This window comes from Mustelus asterias, chromosome 5 (assembly GCF_964213995.1).
Source record: "Mustelus asterias chromosome 5, sMusAst1.hap1.1, whole genome shotgun sequence".
NCBI lineage: Eukaryota > Metazoa > Chordata > Chondrichthyes > Carcharhiniformes > Triakidae > Mustelus > Mustelus asterias.
In genome coordinates, this window is record NC_135805.1 from 138,683,520 (window position 1) to 138,702,850 (window position 19,331).

At 49.4% G+C, this 19,331-nt stretch overlaps 1 protein-coding gene across 1 annotated transcript in view; it reads left to right on the forward strand.

Annotated features, from left to right (window-relative positions):
- vit (vitrin) overlaps window positions 1-19,331 on the forward strand; it is a 69,904-nt gene that overhangs the window by 20,978 nt on the left and 29,595 nt on the right. Inside the window, exons 7-11 of the mRNA XM_078213375.1 lie at window positions 795-1,010; window positions 6,335-6,385; window positions 6,481-6,543; window positions 10,448-10,516; window positions 11,977-12,039. Of these exons, the coding sequence (XP_078069501.1) occupies window positions 795-1,010; window positions 6,335-6,385; window positions 6,481-6,543; window positions 10,448-10,516; window positions 11,977-12,039 (462 nt within the window). The remainder of the gene's footprint in view (window positions 1-794; window positions 1,011-6,334; window positions 6,386-6,480; window positions 6,544-10,447; window positions 10,517-11,976; window positions 12,040-19,331) is intronic.

Sequence of the window (19,331 nt, forward strand, 5' to 3'; positions counted from 1 at the left end):
CCACTCTGCAGGGGGTCATCATCGGTCTGGGTAGCGGAGGGAGTGAGTGCATAAGGGGGAAAGTTATGCTGTGGGGGTGGGGCGACATCTGTGGGGGCCATCGCTCCCGGGCTGCTTTCTCTGCTTTCTGCGGCCCGGGAATGATGTGAAAGGGGCGCGATTTTTCAACTTTTTTTCTAACTGCGCATGCGCAGTTCAGAGCTCCGCCCACAGCGCTAAGCCCCGCCCACAGCGCGATTCAGACTCGTGATTTTTTTTCAAGCTAAGTGCTAATGGGCGCGTCTGAAATCAGATTTCCGAGTTGGATCTGAATTGCGCCCAGATTCAGCACTTAGAATGAAAATGGCAAAATCAGGCCCGACATGGTGGGCTAAATGGCTGACTGTTCTGCGATAAGACCACAAGACATAGGAGCAGAAGTCGGCCATTCGGCCCATCGAGTCTACTCCACCATTCAATGATATCATGACCAATCTGATGGGATAATCCTCAACTCCACTAATCCCCATAATAGGGAGGGGGAACATTTGAAAAATGCCATGTGATGGGGGAGGGGGAATTATTTATGTGACAGGGAGGGGGAATTATTTATGAGACAGGGAGGGGGAATTATTTATGAGACAGGGAGGGGGAATTATTTATGTGATGGAGGAGGGGGAATTATTTATGTGACGGGGAGGGGGGAATTTGAACAAGGCTATGAGGTGAAATGGCCTTTTTGGTTATTGCTGACTTTGCAAGAAGGACACGATATGAATCAGTTTCTTTTCTAGTTACTGGGGTGTTTTACACAGGGACATTGAAGACCACCAGTCCGCCTGATCCCACCACCGCTGCTACTACTCCAGAACGAACCAGCAGTACGACCACACAGAAGGCCGAGCCAGCTCAGCGAGTTATACATGAAGCCACCAGCAGCAAATCTCCTGAGCCAAAGACCATCAAACCAACCAGCACCTTCAGGCAGGCCGCCCCCTCTCAGCCATTCCAGTTTGAAGTTAGGGATGCAGGTTAGTGGCACTGGGGAACGGGGTGGGGGGAGAGGGCGGGGTGGGGGGGGCATTGTTGGGGTGGGGGTGTTTGGGGGGGGGGGGGGGTTGGGGGGGTGGGGGGTGGTGTTGGTGGGCGGGAAACGTTTCCGGAAAAACTATCACTGCTTCACAAGATGGCTTGAGGATCTTGAAGCATTGGCTAAGAGCTAGAGATCGTCTGCCCAATGCCTTGGCTCTGATGGCAGCCTGGTCAGGTTTTATTAATGGACAATAGGTCCATAAGACAATAAGATATGGGAGCAGAATTAGGCCATTCGGCCCATCGAGTCTGCTCTGCCATTCATTCATGGCTGCTAAATTTCTCAACCCCATTCTCCCGCCTTTTCCCGTAACCTTTGATCCCCTTAGCAATCAAGAACCTATCTATCTCTGCCTTAAATACACTCAATGACCCGGCCTCCACAGCCTTCTGTGGCAATGAATTCCACAGATTCATCACCCTCTGGCTGAAGAAATTCCTCCTCATCTCGGTTCTAAAGGGTCGTCCCTTTACTCTGAGGCTGTGTCCTCAGATCCGAGTCTCTCCTCTAATGGGAACATCTTCCCCATGTCCACTCTATCCAGGCCTTTCAGTATTCTGTAAGTTTCAATGAGATCCCCCCCTCATCCTTCTAAACTCCATCGAGTACAGACCCAGATATCCCAAACACTCCTCATACGTCAAGCTTTTCATTCCCGGGATCATTCTCGTGAACTTCCTCTGGACCCTCTCCAAGGTCAGCACATCCTTCCTTAGATACGGGGCCCAGAATTGCTCCCAATACTCCAAATGTGGTCTGACCAGAGCCTTATCAAGTGTCAACAGTACATCCCTGCTTTTGCATTGTGATTGGTTATTTCCCCTTGCAGCAAGGTCAAGGGTCAGAGTGAGGATAAGGATGTTGTAAATCTCAGGGTAGCCATTTCACATTCATTTTGTGGTGTGTCAGATTTGACCTCCTTCGCTGGGTCACAGGCCAAAGGTTATACCATCCAGCCTCTCAATGGCCAGAAATAGTAACAAAGGCACGTGATTGATTTTCACTTGTAAATTATTCAACATTGGAATCAGTAGCACGTCCCCCTGAGTCAGAAGGTGGTGGGTTCAAATCCCACTCCAGAGACTTGAGCACACAGTCTAGATTGACACCCTCAGTACAGTACTGAGGGAGTGCCGCACTGTCAGAGGGTCAGTGCTGAGGGAGTGCCGCACTGTCAGAGGGTCAATACTGAGGGAGTGCTGCACTGTCAGAGGGTCAGTGCTGAGGGAGTGCCGCACTGTCAGAGGGTCAATACTGAGGGAGTGCTGCACTGTCAGATGGTCAGTACTGAGGGAGTGCCGCACTGTCAGAGGGACAGCACTGAGGGAATGTCGCACTGTCAGAGGGTCAGTACTGAGGGAGTGCCGCATTGTCAGAGGGACAGCACTGAGGGAGTGTTGCACTGTCAGAGGGTCAGTACTGAGGGAGTGCCGCACTGTCAGAGTGTCAGTACTGAGGGAGTGCCGCACTGTCAGAGGGTCAGTACTGAGGGAGTGCTGCACTGTCAGAGGGTCAGTATTGAGGGAGTGACGCACTGTCAGAGGGTCAGTACTGAGGGAGTGCCGCACTGTCAGAGGGTCAGTACTGAGGGAGTGCCGCACTGTCAGAGGGACAGCACTGAGGGAATGTCGCACTGTCAGAGGGTCAGTACTGAGGGAGTGCCGCATTGTCAGAGGGACAGCACTGAGGGAGTGTTGCACTGTCAGAGGGTCAGTACTGAGGGAGTGCCGCACTGTCAGAGTGTCAGTACTGAGGGAGTGCCGCACTGTCAGAGGGTCAGTACTGAGGGAGTGCTGCACTGTCAGAGGGTCAGTATTGAGGGAGTGCCGCACTGTCAGAGGGTCAGTACTGAGGGAGTGCCGCACTGTCAGAGGGTCAGTACTGAGGGAGTGCTGCACTGTCAGAGGGTCAATACTGAGGGAGTGCTGCACTGTCAGAGGGTCAGTACTGAGGGAGTGCCGCACTATCAGAGGGTCAGTACTGAGGGAGTGCCGCACTGTCAGAGGAACAATACTGAGGGAGTGCTGCACTGTCAGAGGGACAGTACTGAGGGAATGCTGCAGTGTCAGAGGGTCAGTACTGAGGGAGCACTGCACTGTCAGAGGGTCAGTACTGAGGGAGTGCCGCACTGTCAGAGGGTCAGTACTGAGGGAGTGCCGCACTGTCAGAGGGTCAGTACTGATGGAGTGCTGCACTGTCAGAGGGTCAGTACTGAGGGAGTGCCGCATTGTCAGAGGGACAGTACTGAGGGAGTGCTGCACTGTCAGAGGGTCAGTACTGAGGGAGTGCTGCACTGTCAGAGGGTCAGTACTGAGGGAGTGCTGCACTGTCAGAGGGTCAGAACTGAGGGAGTGCTGCACTGTCAGAGGGTCAGTACTGAGGGAGTGCCGCACTATCAGAGGGTTAGTACTGAGGGAGTGCCACACTGTCAGAGGGTCAGTACTGAGGGAGTGCCGCATTGTCAGAGGGACAGCACTGAGGGAGTGTTGCACTGTCAGAGGGTCAATACTGAGGGAGTGCTGCACTGTCAGAGGGACAGCACTGAGGGAATGTCGCACTGTCAGAGGGTCAGTACTGAGGGAGTGCCGCATTGTCAGAGGGACAGCACTGAGGGAGTGTTGCACTGTCAGAGGGTCAGTACTGAGAGAGTGCCGCACTGTCAGAGTGTCAGTACTGAGGGAGTGCCGCACTGTCAGAGGGTCAGTACTGAGAGAGTGCCGCACTGTCAGAGTGTCAGTACTGAGGGAGTGCCGCCCTGTCAGCGGGTCAGTACTGAGGGAGTGCCGCACTGTCAGAGGGTCAGTACTGAGGGAGTGCTGCACTGTCAGAGGGTCAGTATTGAGGGAGTGACGCACTGTCAGAGGGTCAGTACTGAGGGAGTGCCGCACTGTCAGAGGGTCAGTACTGAGGGAGTGCCGCACTGTCAGAGGGACAGCACTGAGGGAATGTCGCACTGTCAGAGGGTCAGTACTGAGGGAGTGCCGCATTGTCAGAGGGACAGCACTGAGGGAGTGTTGCACTGTCAGAGGGTCAGTACTGAGGAAGTGCCGCACTGTCAGAGGGTCAGTACTGAGGGAGTGCCGCACTGTCAGAGTGTCAGTACTGAGGGAGTGCCGCACTGTCAGAGGGTCAGTACTGAGGGAGTGCTGCACTGTCAGAGGGTCAGTATTGAGGGAGTGCCGCACTGTCAGAGGGTCAGTACTGAGGGAGTGCCGCACTGTCAGAGGGTCAGTACTGAGGGAGTGCTGCACTGTCAGAGGGTCAATACTGAGGGAGTGCTGCACTGTCAGAGGGTCAGTACTGAGGGAGTGCCGCACTGTCAGAGGAACAATACTGAGGGAGTGCTGCACTGTCAGAGGGACAGTACTGAGGGAATGCTGCAGTGTCAGAGGGTCAGTACTGAGGGAGTGCTGCACTGTCAGAGGGTCAGTACTGAGGGAGTGCCGCACTGTCAGAGTGTCAGTACTGAGGGAGTGCCGCACTGTCAGAGGGTCAGTACTGAGGGAGTGCTGCACTGTCAGAGGGTCAGTACTGAGGGAGTGCCGCATTGTCAGAGGGACAGTACTGAGGGAGTGCTGCACTGTCAGAGGGTCAGTACTGAGGGAGTGCTGCACTGTCAGAGGGTCAGTACTGAGGGAGTGCTGCACTGTCAGAGGGTCAGAACTGAGGGAGTGCTGCACTGTCAGAGGGTCAGTACTGAGGGAGTGCCGCACTGTCAGAGGGACAGTACTGAGGGAGTGCCGCACTGTCAGAGGGTCAGTACTGAGGGAGTGCCGCACTGTCAGAGGGTCAGTACTGAGGGAGTGCCGCACTGTCAGTGGGTCAGTACTGAGGGAGTGCTGCACTGTCAGAGGGTCAATACTGAGGGAGCGCCGCACTGTAAGAGGGTCAGTACTGAGGGAGTGCCGCACTGTCAGAGGGTCAGTACTGAGGGAGTGCTGCACTGTCAGAGGGTCAGTACTGAGGGAGTGCCGCACTGTCAGAGGGTCAGTACTGAGGGAGTGCCGCACTGTCAGAGGGTCAGTACTGAGGGAATGCTGCACTGTCAGAGGGTCAGTACTGAGGGAGTGCCGCACTGTCAGAGGGTCAGTACTGAGGGAGTGCCACACTGTCAGAGGGTCAGTACTGAGGGAGTGCTGCACTGTCAGAGGGTCAGTACTGAGGGGGCGCCGCACTGTCAGAGGGTCAGTACTGTGGGAGTGCCGCACTGTCAGAGGGTCAGTACTGAGGGAGTGCCGCACTGTCAGAGGGTCAGTACTGAGGGAGTGCCGCACTGTCAGAGATAGAGATATTAAAATGAGGCCCTGCCTGCCCTTTAAGGTGGTTGTAAAATATCCCACGGCTGCTCTGAAGAAGCTGCTTCTATTCTTATTGGAGTCTTATCTAATGCTTAAACTGTTTTTATGAGATTGATTAGGAATATCTGGTCATTATCACATTGCTGATTATGGGATCTTGCTGTGCACAATAGGCTGCCACATTTCCTTTCGCCAACGTGGCCTCCAGTAAGGTGGTTGGAAAGTGGTTCCCAATAGGGATCTGGATTTATAGTTTGAGGATATGTCCTCTTTATTTATCCAGTTTAAGAGTGGGCGATGGCCGGACTATTCTTACAACGCGGAGGTATTTCCCCTTTAAGACGTAACGCTGAATCCCCCAAAGGGGAATACCTCGCCTCGTAATCTGTTAGAAGTGTGTGGGAAGGTGTGAACTGTCCTTCTGTAACGTTTCGTGGTTAACTAACAGAAATACCTGACACTCACTTTGAAGTGAACACTTAACAATTTATTTATTTAACTAACAGGGAACCTTAACTAAACAAGTAACATACCGAATAAAATAAGATTATACTGGAATGCTGTTCAAATAAATATAATGCCCATTCATTAACCAAAACTATGATAATAGAATTCTGTCACATGCAAAAAGTACAACCAGGTTTTTGGCTTTCGGAAGTTCTTTTGTGGATTCCCTCCGTCTGTGAGTTCTTTTAAAGTTGGTACGGTTCGCTGGTTAGAAGGCAGAATGGAGAATTGCTCTTGTCCTCTTGACTTAAGAGGTGACAGTGGCTAACTCACTGTTGGTGCCATATCTACTGGCGTGTAATAACCTGTGTCAATTCCAGGTCACCACCTCTCTCCACGTGGCAGAGGGCAGAAATCAGGTAGGCAGTTCGTCAAATTACCGGGGCAATGTTTCTTAAAAAACTTGAGTTGCAGTTTTAAAAAATCCCGATTGACAGAGTGACGTTTTCCTTTTCAGCGTTCCGAGGCTCAGAGTTCGCCAATAGGGACTATCCTCCCCCAAACGCAGGTACCTGGCTCACTCTCTCCTACCCGCTTCTCCTTTCTCCCATTCGCATGGGATCGCACTGTGTAACGTTAAACCCTGCTTCTTGTCACCACCAGGAGTCCACCGCCAGATGCCAGCCATCGCGGTCCGTAGGACGGGCAGTTTGGGTGCAAGTCTGGGTACGTTGGGCCCGCACACTTTAACTACACACCGGACAACTTCTTGCTTCTGCTACTCTAGAGGTCTTTCTTCCCTCTTTCTCATTATCCTTCCTTTATTTTAAATCGCGCATTCCCTCGTTCTTCCCTTCACCTTTCCATTCTGATTACAGCCACATCAGCTCTGAGTGATTGTTATGTTATTGAGTTGTTACGGAGAATTCCTGATCCAGTAACATCGGCGAGATCTTCTCGCCATCCACGCTGACGCTGCCCACCAACGCCCCCCAACCCCCTGTCCCCCACCACGGGTTTCCAGGCAGCATGGAGTGGATTCGATGGGAAATCCCATTGAATCCCAGGCCACCGGCCAACGGTGAGCCAACTCCCACCGCTGAGAAACACGCCGCGGAGAGGCCGCAAGATCTTAACCATCAGCTCTGAGGACGTAACTCTTTCATCTTCAGCTTTTCCCAGGTGGGGCAGGATCGGAGTGGCTGAGATGGTTGGGTAAGCCACTGATACAAATTCTCCTCTCTCCCTCACCGAGTGACGCAGGCCACTGCAACATCTCTGGCAAGAGGCCAACACTCAGTGAAGCCAGACAAGCCATTCCAGCATGAAGGGCGAATAGTTTAGCCCAATCATGTTCTCCTCAAACTTACTTACATGTCCTACATTCCAGGACGCTTTACAACCTCATCCTCTTCGGGCTGTCCTGTGATCTGGAAAGGCGCCACAGAAATGCAAGTCTTTCTTTCAGATAAACATTCCACAATCTCGCTATTCTTTCCACCACCCGGAAGTTCCCCTCCGAACCTCTCACCATCCTGAGTTGGAAATACATCGCCGTCCCTTCACCGTCGCTGGGTCAAAATCCTGAAACTCCCCTCCCCTGACAGCACTGTGGGTGTACCGACTACACCACGGGGACTGCAGCTGTTCAAAAAGGCAGCTCGCCACCACCTACTCGAGGGCAATAAATGCTGGCCTAGTCAGCAACGCCCGCATCAGTCAAATGAATTGTAAAAACTGCTCAACTTGTGTCAAGCCAGTTCAGTCATTGTGAGGAGATGCTGGTTATAGCACGGTAGCACAGTGGTTAGCACTGCTGCCTCACAGCACCAGGGACCCGGGTTTGATTCCCGGCTTGGGTCATTCTGTAGAGTCTGCACATTCTCCCCGTGTCTGCGTGGGTTTCCTCCGGGTGCTCCGGTTTCCTCCCACAGTCTGAAAGACGCGCTGGTTAGGGTGCATTGGACGTGCTAAATTCTCCCTCAGTGTACCCGAACAGGCGCCGGAGTGTGGCGACTGGGGTATTTTCACAGTAACTTCATTGCAGTGTTAATATAAGCCTACTTGTGACACTAATAAATAAATAAATCTTAGATCATAACCAGTGAGAAAATAACAGGCTTTTGAAAATATCCTCATGCTTTGAATCCTTATTTATTCCCGTGATATAAGGGAGCCTGTGTATTTGGGTATAATTGCGTAGGGGTTTTGTAATTCAGACTTTGCAAATGACCGGTGGAGTAGTCAGGTGATTGGGAGGAGTACTTGGGTCTGGTGGGGGGAGGCGGATAGTCAGGTCGCTTCAGGTCGGGAGGGTAATCAGGTGGTGGGGTGTTTTGGTTGGGGGACGGTAAGGTATTCGGGAGGGGTAGTGTGTAATCAGGTCTGGCCGATGATGCAGTTGGATGGTCAGGGAGATAGTTGAGGGGAGGGGGGGTGGAGGAGGGTATGTCAGTAGTGTAGTGACCCAGGAGTTAGACTAGGTTTTAATTTGTCTAACGTTTCATGGAATCAAAGAATCCCTACAGTGCAGAAGGAGGCCATTCGCCACCCATCGAGTCTGCACCGACTCTCCGACACAGCCCCCACCCAGGCCCGTAGCCCCACGTATTTACCCCACCAAGCCCCCTAACTTACACACCTTGGGACAGTAACGGGCAATTTGGCATGGCCAATCCACCTAACCCGCACGTCTTTGGATAACTTCCCAGCTAAATACCGTGGAACAGCTTAAAGGCTCCAACTCTGACTCAGAGTCGGACAAATTCCTGCAGGAGTCCGGGCAACAGGAGAGAATTACCGTCGGAAATTGAAACTTCGCAGGCAATTCCCAAAGACACCCGCGCATCTGACCTCCCACGGAGTCCTGATGCGCACTTTTGGTCATTGGCCCGAAACTAGAAGCAGGAGGAGGCCATTCGGCCCATCGAGCCTGCTCCGCCATTCATTATGATCATGGCTGATCATCCAATTCAATATCCTGATGCCCCCTTCCCCCCCCATATCCCTTGATCTCTTTAGCCCCAAGAGCTATATCTAATTTCTTTTGGAAATCACACAACATTTTGGCGTCAACTACTTTCTGTGGGAGTGAATTCCACACGTTCACCACCCACTGGGTGAAGAGATTTCTCCTCACCTCACTTCTAAAAGGTTTTACCCCTTATCCTCAAACTATGACCCCTGGTTCTGGACTCCCCCCACCATCGGGAACATTCTTTCTGAATCTACCCTGTTGATGCACCTCAATGAGCACCCGGAAACAAGGCTTTAGAACTGAAGGCTTTAATACATTAACAATGAAACTACTAACACAAATTCACCCGTTCAGACTGAAGGGGTCCTGCCGGAGCAGGGGGTCTTATACCCTGCCACCGGAGGCGGGACCCCACTGGAGTGTGCCATGATAGCACTTAGGACAGGTAAACACCCTAACCCAACAACATAGTACAACCCCCACAACAACAACACCCTAGCCCAACAGTAACACAATAACAACCCCAGTGGTGAACCAACGATGGTTCACCACACCTGTCTAACCCTGTTAGATATTTATAAGTTTCAGTGAGATCCCCTCTCACTTTTCCAAACTCCAGTGAATATAATCCTCTGGAGATTGGAATATCTGGCCCAATATCTTTCATCCTAAATTATCCTGGCTACAGAGTCAACAAAGTCACATTCTCAAACTGGACTGATATGCGGACAATGGAGGGATGATTATTATGTGCATTGTATGTGGTGTGATAGATGTATAAGTTGTTACATTTAAACTGGGATAAGTGAAACCACATCATGAGGGTGATGCATTTTCACCTTGAGGGAGAATGTTGTGAATACCTCGTTCATAATTTACATGTTTAGAATACAACTTTCAATTTTAGAAATTTAAATGTTAAATGGAAACATCTGATTGAGAAACTAACCCATCATCCTTGAAGCAAATGCAGTTCAGCAAACTCCTGTTAAAAACAGCTAATCTATGTTCAGATCTGGGTGTTTCTTACAGGAACCAACTGCAGGTTTGGTCTGGGGCAGGCTGCAGAGATGGGGGAGCAAACGGAGAAAGGTGTTAGTCAGGACTGCACCTTAAGCAGAGAAAATACTGACTTTATTGTTCATCTTGTGGAATGCGGGTGGAAGCTTGTGCTCAGTTTGGAGATGGAGTTTGTGATAGGAAAGAGGTTAGAAGAGTTGCCTAGCTTGGAGCTAGAGGAAGCAAACCACAATAACCCAGATAGTGAAAACCAGCAGTTAGTTTGGAGAACGCAGGGAAGCCTGTGTTAGAGTTGAGAAGTCCAGAGTTGTGAAGTTTTGAAGAGAAGTTCAAGGATCACTTAGCCAAAAGCTAATGCAATAATCCCCATGAAGTTTCAAAACCTTGGACAACGGCGGGAATATTGAGGGCAAATTAAATTGAATTCCAGAGGGCTGTGGCATGCCTTTGGGTTGGTTCCAATTAAAAGTGAATGAACCTTCAAATTTTGTAAGATAAGGGAGCTCCTGCAGGGAGGGGTGGGGGGGGGGGGCGGTGAGTAAAAGAAGAATTGGATTCTAGCATATGTAGTTACAAGCTATACTGCTAAGCAGAATGATATTTAAAACCATCGATGCTTTTCTGTATCTGCAGCAGCTAACGGTGAGCTCGCGACTGACCCTGCGTATGCCTGGACAGACGTGGAGACCTACGACACTCCAGGTCAGGGATGCAGCCAAAGGAACAAAAGCATGTGAACTGCCTCACTTCCCTAACCACCCCCACCCCCCCCCCCCCCCCTCCACCTCCCCGACCCCCACCCAGCCCACTCCACCGGCAATCAGAGGAACAGGGAGAGCGGCTAGATCTCAGCTGGAGATATGGCATGGAAAACCTCACCAAATTTCAGCATCTAATTCAGAGTTTTACATCTCAGAAGGAGACCATTCAGCCCATCAGGATTGTACTGGCTCTTTGGTAGGGCTATCCAATTAGTCCCACTCTCTTATTCTTCCCCCATCGCTCTGCAAATGTTTGCTCTTCAAATATTTATCAAGTTCCATTTTGAAAGTTATAATCGAACTGGCTTCAATTTCCCATTTGAGGCCGTGCGTTCCGGATCACAATTCACTGTTTAAAATGATTTCTCTTCATCTCCCCTCTGATTCATTTACCTTTTGTCTGTGCCCTCTGGTTACCTTCTGTCCTGCTGTGAAATAAAGTTGCTCCTTATTTAAGTTTACGTTTATTGATTAGTGTGACAAGTAAGGCTTACATTAACACTGCAATGAAGTTACTGTGAAAATCCCCTAGTCGCCACACTCCGGCACCTGTTTGGGTACACTGAGGGAGAATTTAGCACGGCCAATGCACCCTAACCAGCACATCTTTCAGACTGTGGGAGGAAACTGGAGCATCAGGAGGAAACCCACGCAGACACAGGGAGAATGTGCAGACTTCACACAGACAGTGACCCGGGTCCCTGGCCCTGTGACCCGGGTCCCTGGCGCTGTGAAGCAGCAGTGCTAACTACTGTGCTGCCACTAACCCCGTTATCAATTGTGTTGGGATGTTAAAGGTGCCAAGTGAATGCCGATTGTTGTTGTAAAGTCAAATATAGTTTGTCGTTGTGAGGTAGCAGCGCTAACCACTGTGCCACCCATTGCATTTTTATAGTACCTTTCGCAGTCTCAGGACATCCCAAGGCACTTCACACACAATGCACTGAACCATATTTACTCTATGAAAGCCCCTCATGATTTTGGACACCTCTATCACATCTACCCTTGATCTTCTCTGCTCTGAAGAAGAGAATTCCAACTCCTTCAATCCCTCCACGTTACTGAAGTCCCTCAAGTTCAACATTCTACCAGCAAATGTGTGCAATTTGGACAAAGGCTTGTTTTTCTATAACCCCCAGAGGGACATGCCCTCAATTTGGTGTTGTCCAAACAGCAGATAATATTCTACTCCTGCACCTTCTCCCTGGGTGCCCATTCATTGCAGGTGTGTGTGTGGGTTTCAGGGTGTGTGGGGTTAGGGGTGGCATTGTTGATCTGCGTCAGGCTCACGAGGACATGTGCCCCAAACGGGATGAGTGGTTTTATGCTCTGATGTAACTCGGAGGTGTTCTTGTCAGCGGCTTTGTGCGGCTACGTTTAAAGTGAGTTTTTGTTCCCCAGGTTACAGCGCTAAGCCTGGGCTCTCAGACTACGAGAAGTGGATCCTCGGCCTTGGGGAGAACAGTAAGTATATTTGAGTCTTTTCTTCTGGACTTGCTTGTTAAAGAGAGCTTAAAGTTAGCTTGGAACAGGAACCAAGCAAGTAGGCTGCTCCACACAACTCGCTCCCTTTTCCTTGGCTATCCTCGTCCCAGTTTTGGGAATGGGGAGGTGCAGGAAAATCCTGCCCAGGGTGAAGTGCTGACTGAAATATTGCCATTGATGGCGGCACAGTGCCAGGGACACCACTGCCTCACAGTGCCAGGGACCCGAGTTCGATTCCTGGCTTGGGTCACCGTGCGGAGTCTGCACGTTCTCCCCGTGTCTGCGTGGGTTTCCTCCGGGTGCTCCGGTTTCCTCCCACAGTCTGGTTAGGTGCATTGACCATGCTAAATTCTCCCTCAGTGTACCCGAACAGGCGCCGGAGTGTGGCGACTAGGGGATTTTCACTCATCTATTCTCCAATGCTGACACTAAATCAGCTTCCTTACAACGTTAGGTAATGCGACCCCTCCTTAGAAAATATTAAGACTCAAACATAAAGACCAGGAGTTAGCATTTGATATTGAGTATTAAATTGTTTTTTAGACTTTACTTCTGCCATTTCTCTGTTTTTCCCTTGGACTATCCTTGTAAGTGAATCTTTGCCCCTTATGAAAACAAAATGAAATCAATTCAACAAATTTCACTTCCCGAGGATTTAAATGTCTCCTTCCTCCTGTACAAAAGTATTGAAAACATCGACTACTAAGTTATTTATGAAATGTATTTCAGAGCCCTGCTCCTTAAGGAAGTGGCCCTAGAAATACTGAATCCACCGGTGCTCATTTTCCAAAATTGTTTGGACTCTGGGATAGTTCCTACAGATTGGAGGATAGTTAATGTAAGCCCGCTATTCAAAAAGAGAGGTAGAGAGAAAACAGGGAACCCTTGAGCCTAGTGTCAGTACTGGGGAAGTTGCTGAAGTCCATTATCAAGGATTTTATAACTCAGCATTTAGAACAGTAAGAAGTCTCACAACACCAGATTAAAGTCCAACAGGTTTATTTGGTAACACGAGCTTTTGGAGTGCTGCTGCTTTCTCACCTGATGAAGGAGCAGTGTTCCGAAAACTCGTGATTCCAAATAAACCTGTTGGACTGTAACCTGGTGTTGTGAGACTTATTACTGTGCCCAGCCCAGTCCAACGCCAGCATCTCCACATTGCAGCATTTGGAAAGCAGTGGTGTAATCAGACAAAGTCAGCATGGATTTCCAAAAGGGAAATCATGCTTGACAAATCTATTAGAATTCTTTGAGGATGTAACTAGTAGAATTGACCAAAGAGAACCAGCGGATGTGGTTTATTTAGACTTTCAGAAGGCTTTCGACAAGGTCTCACATAGCAGACTACTATGTAAAGTTAAGAGAATTTAGCATGACCAATGCACCAAACCAGCATGTCTTTCAGACTGTGGGGGGAAACCCGGAGGAAACCCATGCAGACACGGGGAGAACGTGCAGACTCCGCTCAGACTGTGACCCAAGCCGGGAATTGAACCCGGGTCCCTGGAGTTAAAGCGCATGGGATTGCAGTAGTGTCTTGAGATGGATAGAAAGCTGGTTAGCAGATCGGAAGCAAAGAATTAGCCTAATTGAGTCTTTTTTCAGAATGGCAGTCAGTGACTAGTGGGGTTCCGCAGGAATCTGTGCTAGGACCCCAACTGTTCACATTATATATTAATGGTTTGGAACAGGGAACTGAATGTATTATCTCCAAATTTGCAGATGATACAAAGTTGGGTGGGAGGGTGAGCTGTGAGGAGGATGCAGAGATGCTTCAGCCTGATTTGGACAGGCTGAGTGAGTGAGCATCTGCATGGCAGATGCAGTATAATGTGGATAACTGTGAAGTTATTCACTTCAGTAGCAATAATAGGAAGTTAGATTATTATTTGAATGCGTGTAAATTGAGAGGGTTGGATACTCAATGAGACCTTAGTGTCCATATGCATCAGTCATTGAAAGTAAGCTTGCAGGTACAGCAGGCAGTAAAGAAGGCAAATGATATGTTGGTCTTCATAGCGAGAGGGTTTGAGTGTAGGGATAGGGATGTTTTGCTGCAATTGTAGAGGGCGTTGGTGAGGTCACACCTGGAGTATTGTGTGCAGTTTTGTTGTCCTTATCTGAGGAAGGATGTCCTTGCTATAAAGGGAGTACAGTGAAGATTTACCAGGCTGATTCCTGGGATGGCAGGTCTGTCATATGAGGAGAGACTAAGTCGGTTAGGATCATATTCACAAAGTTTAGAAAAATGAGAGGGGATCTCATAGAAACTTATAAAATTCTAACAGGATAGTTTCAGAAAGAATGTTCCTGGTGATGACCCTCCAGGGGTAAGCCACGAGGACCAGATTGCCTCCACGGAGACAGGCTCAGGGGTCCGGAAGGGAAAGAAGGGGTTTAGGAGAGCGATAGTTGTGGAGGACGCAATGGTTAGAGGCACGGACAGGCGGTTCTGTGGGAGTGAACAAGAATCCAGGATGGTAGTCTGCCTCCCTGGTGCCGGGGTACTGGATGTCTCCGAGAGGGTAGGAAGCATATTTAAAAAGGAAGGTAGTCAAACGGATGTGATTGTACACATTGGGGGAAATGATGTAGGTAGGAAGAGCAGGGGGGTCATACGAGAGAAATTCAGGGAGTTGGGTGCTAGGCTAAAAAGTAAGGCCTCCAGGGTAGCAATCTCTCCCGGTGTCTAGTGCAAGTGAGGCTCGGAACATGGAGATTCTATAGTTGAACGCGTGGCTAAAGGACTGGTGCAAGAGGGAGGGTTTTAAATTCATAGATAACTGGGAAATCTTCAAGTCAGGATGACAACTGTACAGAAAGGATGGGTTACACCTTAACTGGAAGGGAGCAAATATCCTGGCTGGGAGTTTTGCTAGAGTGTTTCGGCAGGATTTAAACTAGTGTGGCAGGGGGGTGGGGAACAAAACAGTAGGTCAGTAAATACTGAGGCTGGGGTTGAGCTGGGGGCCAGGGCAAGGCTAGCTAAGAAGAGGAGCACTCTGGAGGAGGATGACCTGAGTGGGACTGGAGGTCTGGAGTGCATCTGCTTCAATGCGAGGAGCGTAACGGGTAAAACAGACGAACTTAGGGCCTTAATGCTTATGCGGAATTTGGATGTGGTTGTGGTGACGGAAACTTGGTTAAAAGAAGGACAGGACTGGCAGCTGAATATTCCGGGGTATAAGTGTTTTAGGTGAGACAGAGGAGAGGCTAAAAAAGGTGGGGGAGTAGCGATATTAGTTAAGGAGCATATTACCGCGGTGCAGAGGGTAGACAACTTAGAGGGGTCATGTACTGAGTCGCTGTGGGTGGAACTCAGAAACAGGAAGGGTGCAGTCACTATGCTGGGGGTGTACTACAGACCACCCAACAGCCCACGGGAAGTGGAGGAAAGGATATCATAGAAGAAATCATAGAAACCCTACAGTGCAGAAGGAGGCCATTCGGCCCATCGAGTCTGACCGACCACAATCCCACCCAGGCCCTAACCCCACATATTTACCCGCTAATCCCACCAACCTACGCATCCCAGGACTCTAAGGGGCAATTTTTAACCTGGCCAATCAACCTAACCCGCACATCTTTGGACTGTGGGAGGAAACCGGAGCACCCGGAGGAAACCCACGCAGACACGAGGAGAATGTGCAAACTCCACACAGACAGTGACCCGAGCTGGGAATCGAACCCAGGACCCTGGAGCTGTGAAGCAGCAGTGCTAACCACTGTGCTACCGTGCCGGTGTCAGGAGATTCTGGATAGGTGCAGAAAAAATAGGGTTGTTGTAGTGGGGGACTTTAATTTCCCTGGCACAGACTGGAAAGTGCTTAGAGCTGGGGGTCCGGACGGGGAGGAATTTGTAAAATGCGTACTGGAAGGTTGTTTGGAACAGTATGTAGATAGCCCGACTAGAGAGGGGGCTATACTGGACCTAGTTCTGGGAAATGAGCCCGGTCAGGTCGTCAAAGTTTTGGTAGGGGAACATGTGGCAAATAGTGACCACAACTCTGTTAACTTTAGGATAGTAATGGACAAGGATGAGTGCTGTCCTACGGGCAGGGTGCTAAATTGGGGGAAGGCTAACTATAGCCGGATTAGGCAGGAATTGGTGGATGTTGATTGGAAGAGGATGTTCGAGGGTAAGTCCGCGTCTGGTATGTGGGAGTCTTTTAAGGAACTATTGATAAGGCTGCAGGATAGGCATGTGCCTGTAAAAAGGAAAGATAGGAAAGGTAGGATTCGAGAGCCGTGGATAACCAGGGAAATTGAGGATCTGATTAAAATGAAAAGGGAGGCGTACGTTAAGTCCAGGCAACAGAAAACAGATGGAGCTCTGGAGGAATACAGAGAGAGTAGGAAAGAACTCAAACGGGGAGTTAGAAGGGCAAAAAGAGGTCACGAGATGTTCTTGGCAGGCAGGATTAAGGAGAATCCTAAGGCATTCTATCCATACGTTAGGAACAAAAGAGTTGTTAGGGAGAAAATCGGACCTCTCAGGGACAAAGGAGGGGAATTATGCTTAGAACCCAAGGGAATAGGGGAGATCCTAAATGAATACTTTGCATCGGTATTCACAAAGGAGAGGGGCGTGTTAACCGGGAGTGTCTCGTAGGGAGGTGTTGACCCGTTAGAGAAAATCTCCATTACAAGAGAGGAAGTGTTAGGTTTTTTAGGGAACATTAAAACTGACAAAGCCCCAGGGCCTGATGGCATCTATCCTCGACTGCTCAGGGAGACGAGAGATGAAATTGCTGGGCCTCTGACGGAAATCTTTGTCGCTTCTTTGGACACGGGTGAGGTCCCTGAGGATTGGAGGATAGCGAATGTGGTCCCGTTTTTAAGAAGGGTAGCAGGGATAACCCAGGAAATTATAGGCCGGTGAGCTTGACGTCCGTGGTAGTGAAGTTGTTGGAGAGGATTCTTAGAGACAGGATGTATGTGCATTTAGAACGGAACAATCTCATTAGTGACAGACAGCATGGTTTTGTAAGAGGGAGGTCGTGCCTTACAAATTTGGTGGAGTTTTTTGAGGAAGTGACAAAAACGGTTGATGAAGGAAGGGCCGTGGATGTTGTCTATATGGATTTCAGTAAGGCATTTGACAAAGTCCCACATGGCAGGTTGGTTAAGAAGGTTAAGGCTCATGGGATACAAGGAGAAGTGGCTAGATGGGTGGAGAACTGGCTTGGCCATAGGAGACAGAGGGTAGTGGTCGAAGGGTCTTTTTCTGGCTGGAGGTCTGTGACCAGTGGTGTTCCGCAGGGCTCTGTACTGGGATCTCTGCTATTTGTGATATATATAAATGATTTGGAAGAAGGTGTAACTGGTGTAATCAGCAAGTTTGCGGATGACACGAAGATGGCTGGACTTGCGGATAGCGAAGAGCATTGTCGGGCAATACAGCAGGATATAGATAGGCTGGAAAATTGGGCGGAGAGGTGGCAGATGGAGTTTAATCCGGATAAATGCGAAGTGATGCATTTTGGAAGAAATAATGTAGGGAGGAGTTATACAATAAATGGCAGAGTCATCAGGAGTATAGAAACACAGAGGGACCTCGGTGTGCAAGTCCACAAATCCTTGAAGGTGGCAACACAGGTGGAGAAGGTGGTGAAGAAGGCATATGTTATGCTTGCCTTTATAGGACGGGGTATAGAGTATAAAAGCTGGAGTCTGATGATGCAGCTGTATAGAACGCTGGTTAGGCCACATTTGGAGTACTGCGTCCAGTTCTGGTCGCTGCACTACCAGAAGGACGTGGAGGCGTTAGAGAGAGTGCAGAGAAGGTTTACCAGGATGTTGCCTGGTATGGAGGGTCTTAGCTATGAGGAGAGATTGGGTAGACTGGGGTTGTTCTTCCTGGAAAGACGGAGAATGAGGGGAGATCTAATAGAGGGGTACAAGATTATGAAGGGGATAGATAGGGTGAACGGTGGGAAGCTTTTTCCCAGATCAGAAGTGACGTTCACGAGGGGTCACGGGCTCAAGCTGAGAGGGGCGAAGTATAACTCAGATATTAGAGGGATGTTTTTTACACAGAGGGTGGTGGGGGCCTGGAATGCGCTGCCAAGTAGGGTGGTGGAGGCAGGCACGCTGACATCGTTTAAGACTTACCTGGATAGTCACATGAGCAGCCTGGGAATGGAGGGATACAAACGATTGGTCTAGTTGGACCAAGGAGCGGCACAGGCTTGGAGGGCCGAAGGGCCTGTTTCCTGTGCTGTACTGTTCTTTGTTCTTTGTGGTGGGGGGAGTCCAGAACGAGGGGTCACAGTTTGAGGATAAGGGGTAAACATTTTAGAACTGAGGTGAGGAGAAATTTCTTCACCCAGAGGATGGTGAATGTGTGGAATTCACCACCACAGAAAGTAGTGGAGGCCAAAACATTGTGTGATTTCAAGAAGAAATTAGATATAATTCTTGGGACTAAAGGGATATGGGGGGAAGCGGGGGTGGGGGGATCAGGATATTGATGATCAGCCATGATCATAATGAATGACGGAGCAGACTCGAAGGGCCGAATGGCCTCCTCCTGCTTCTGTTTTTTATGTATGTTTCCAAGCATTTGTTTCTCTCATAATTCATCTTTTGGGGACCGCAGTTTCTGCATCACCTAAGGATACTAAAGCTGCAGTGTTATGAAGTTGCGAATGCTATCACATCCAGGGACAGAAGTTTAAAATGATCAGTAACAGCTGTCCGAAACATTTGAAAATATATTATCATTTATATTCTCATAGAACTGCTATTTGCCACAGAATAGTTGATGTTATTGATGCAGGTAATATGTATTGAGGAAAAGTAATTTACTTAAGTTAATGGGAGTATTTAATGTATTGTACATGAGAATTTAAGAGACAGGAGCAGAATTAGGCCATTCGGCCCATCGAGTCTGCTCCGCCATTCAGTCATGGCTGATAAGTTTCTCAACCCCATTCTCCCGCCTTTTCCCCGTAACCTTTGATCCCCTTACCAATCAAGAACCTATCTATCTCTGTGTTAAATATACTCAATGACCTGGCCTCCACAGCCTTCCGTGGCAATGAATCCCACAGATTCACCACCCTCTGGCTGAAGAAATTCCTCCTCATCTCAGTTCTAAAGGGTCGTCCCTTTACTCTGAGGCTGTGCCCTCGGATCCGAGTCTCTCCGACCAATGGAAACATCTTCCCCACATCCACTCTGAAAGACGTGCCAGTTAGGGTGCATTGGCCGTGCTAAATTCTCCCTCAGTGTTACCCGAACAGGCGCCGGAGTGTGGCGACTAGGGG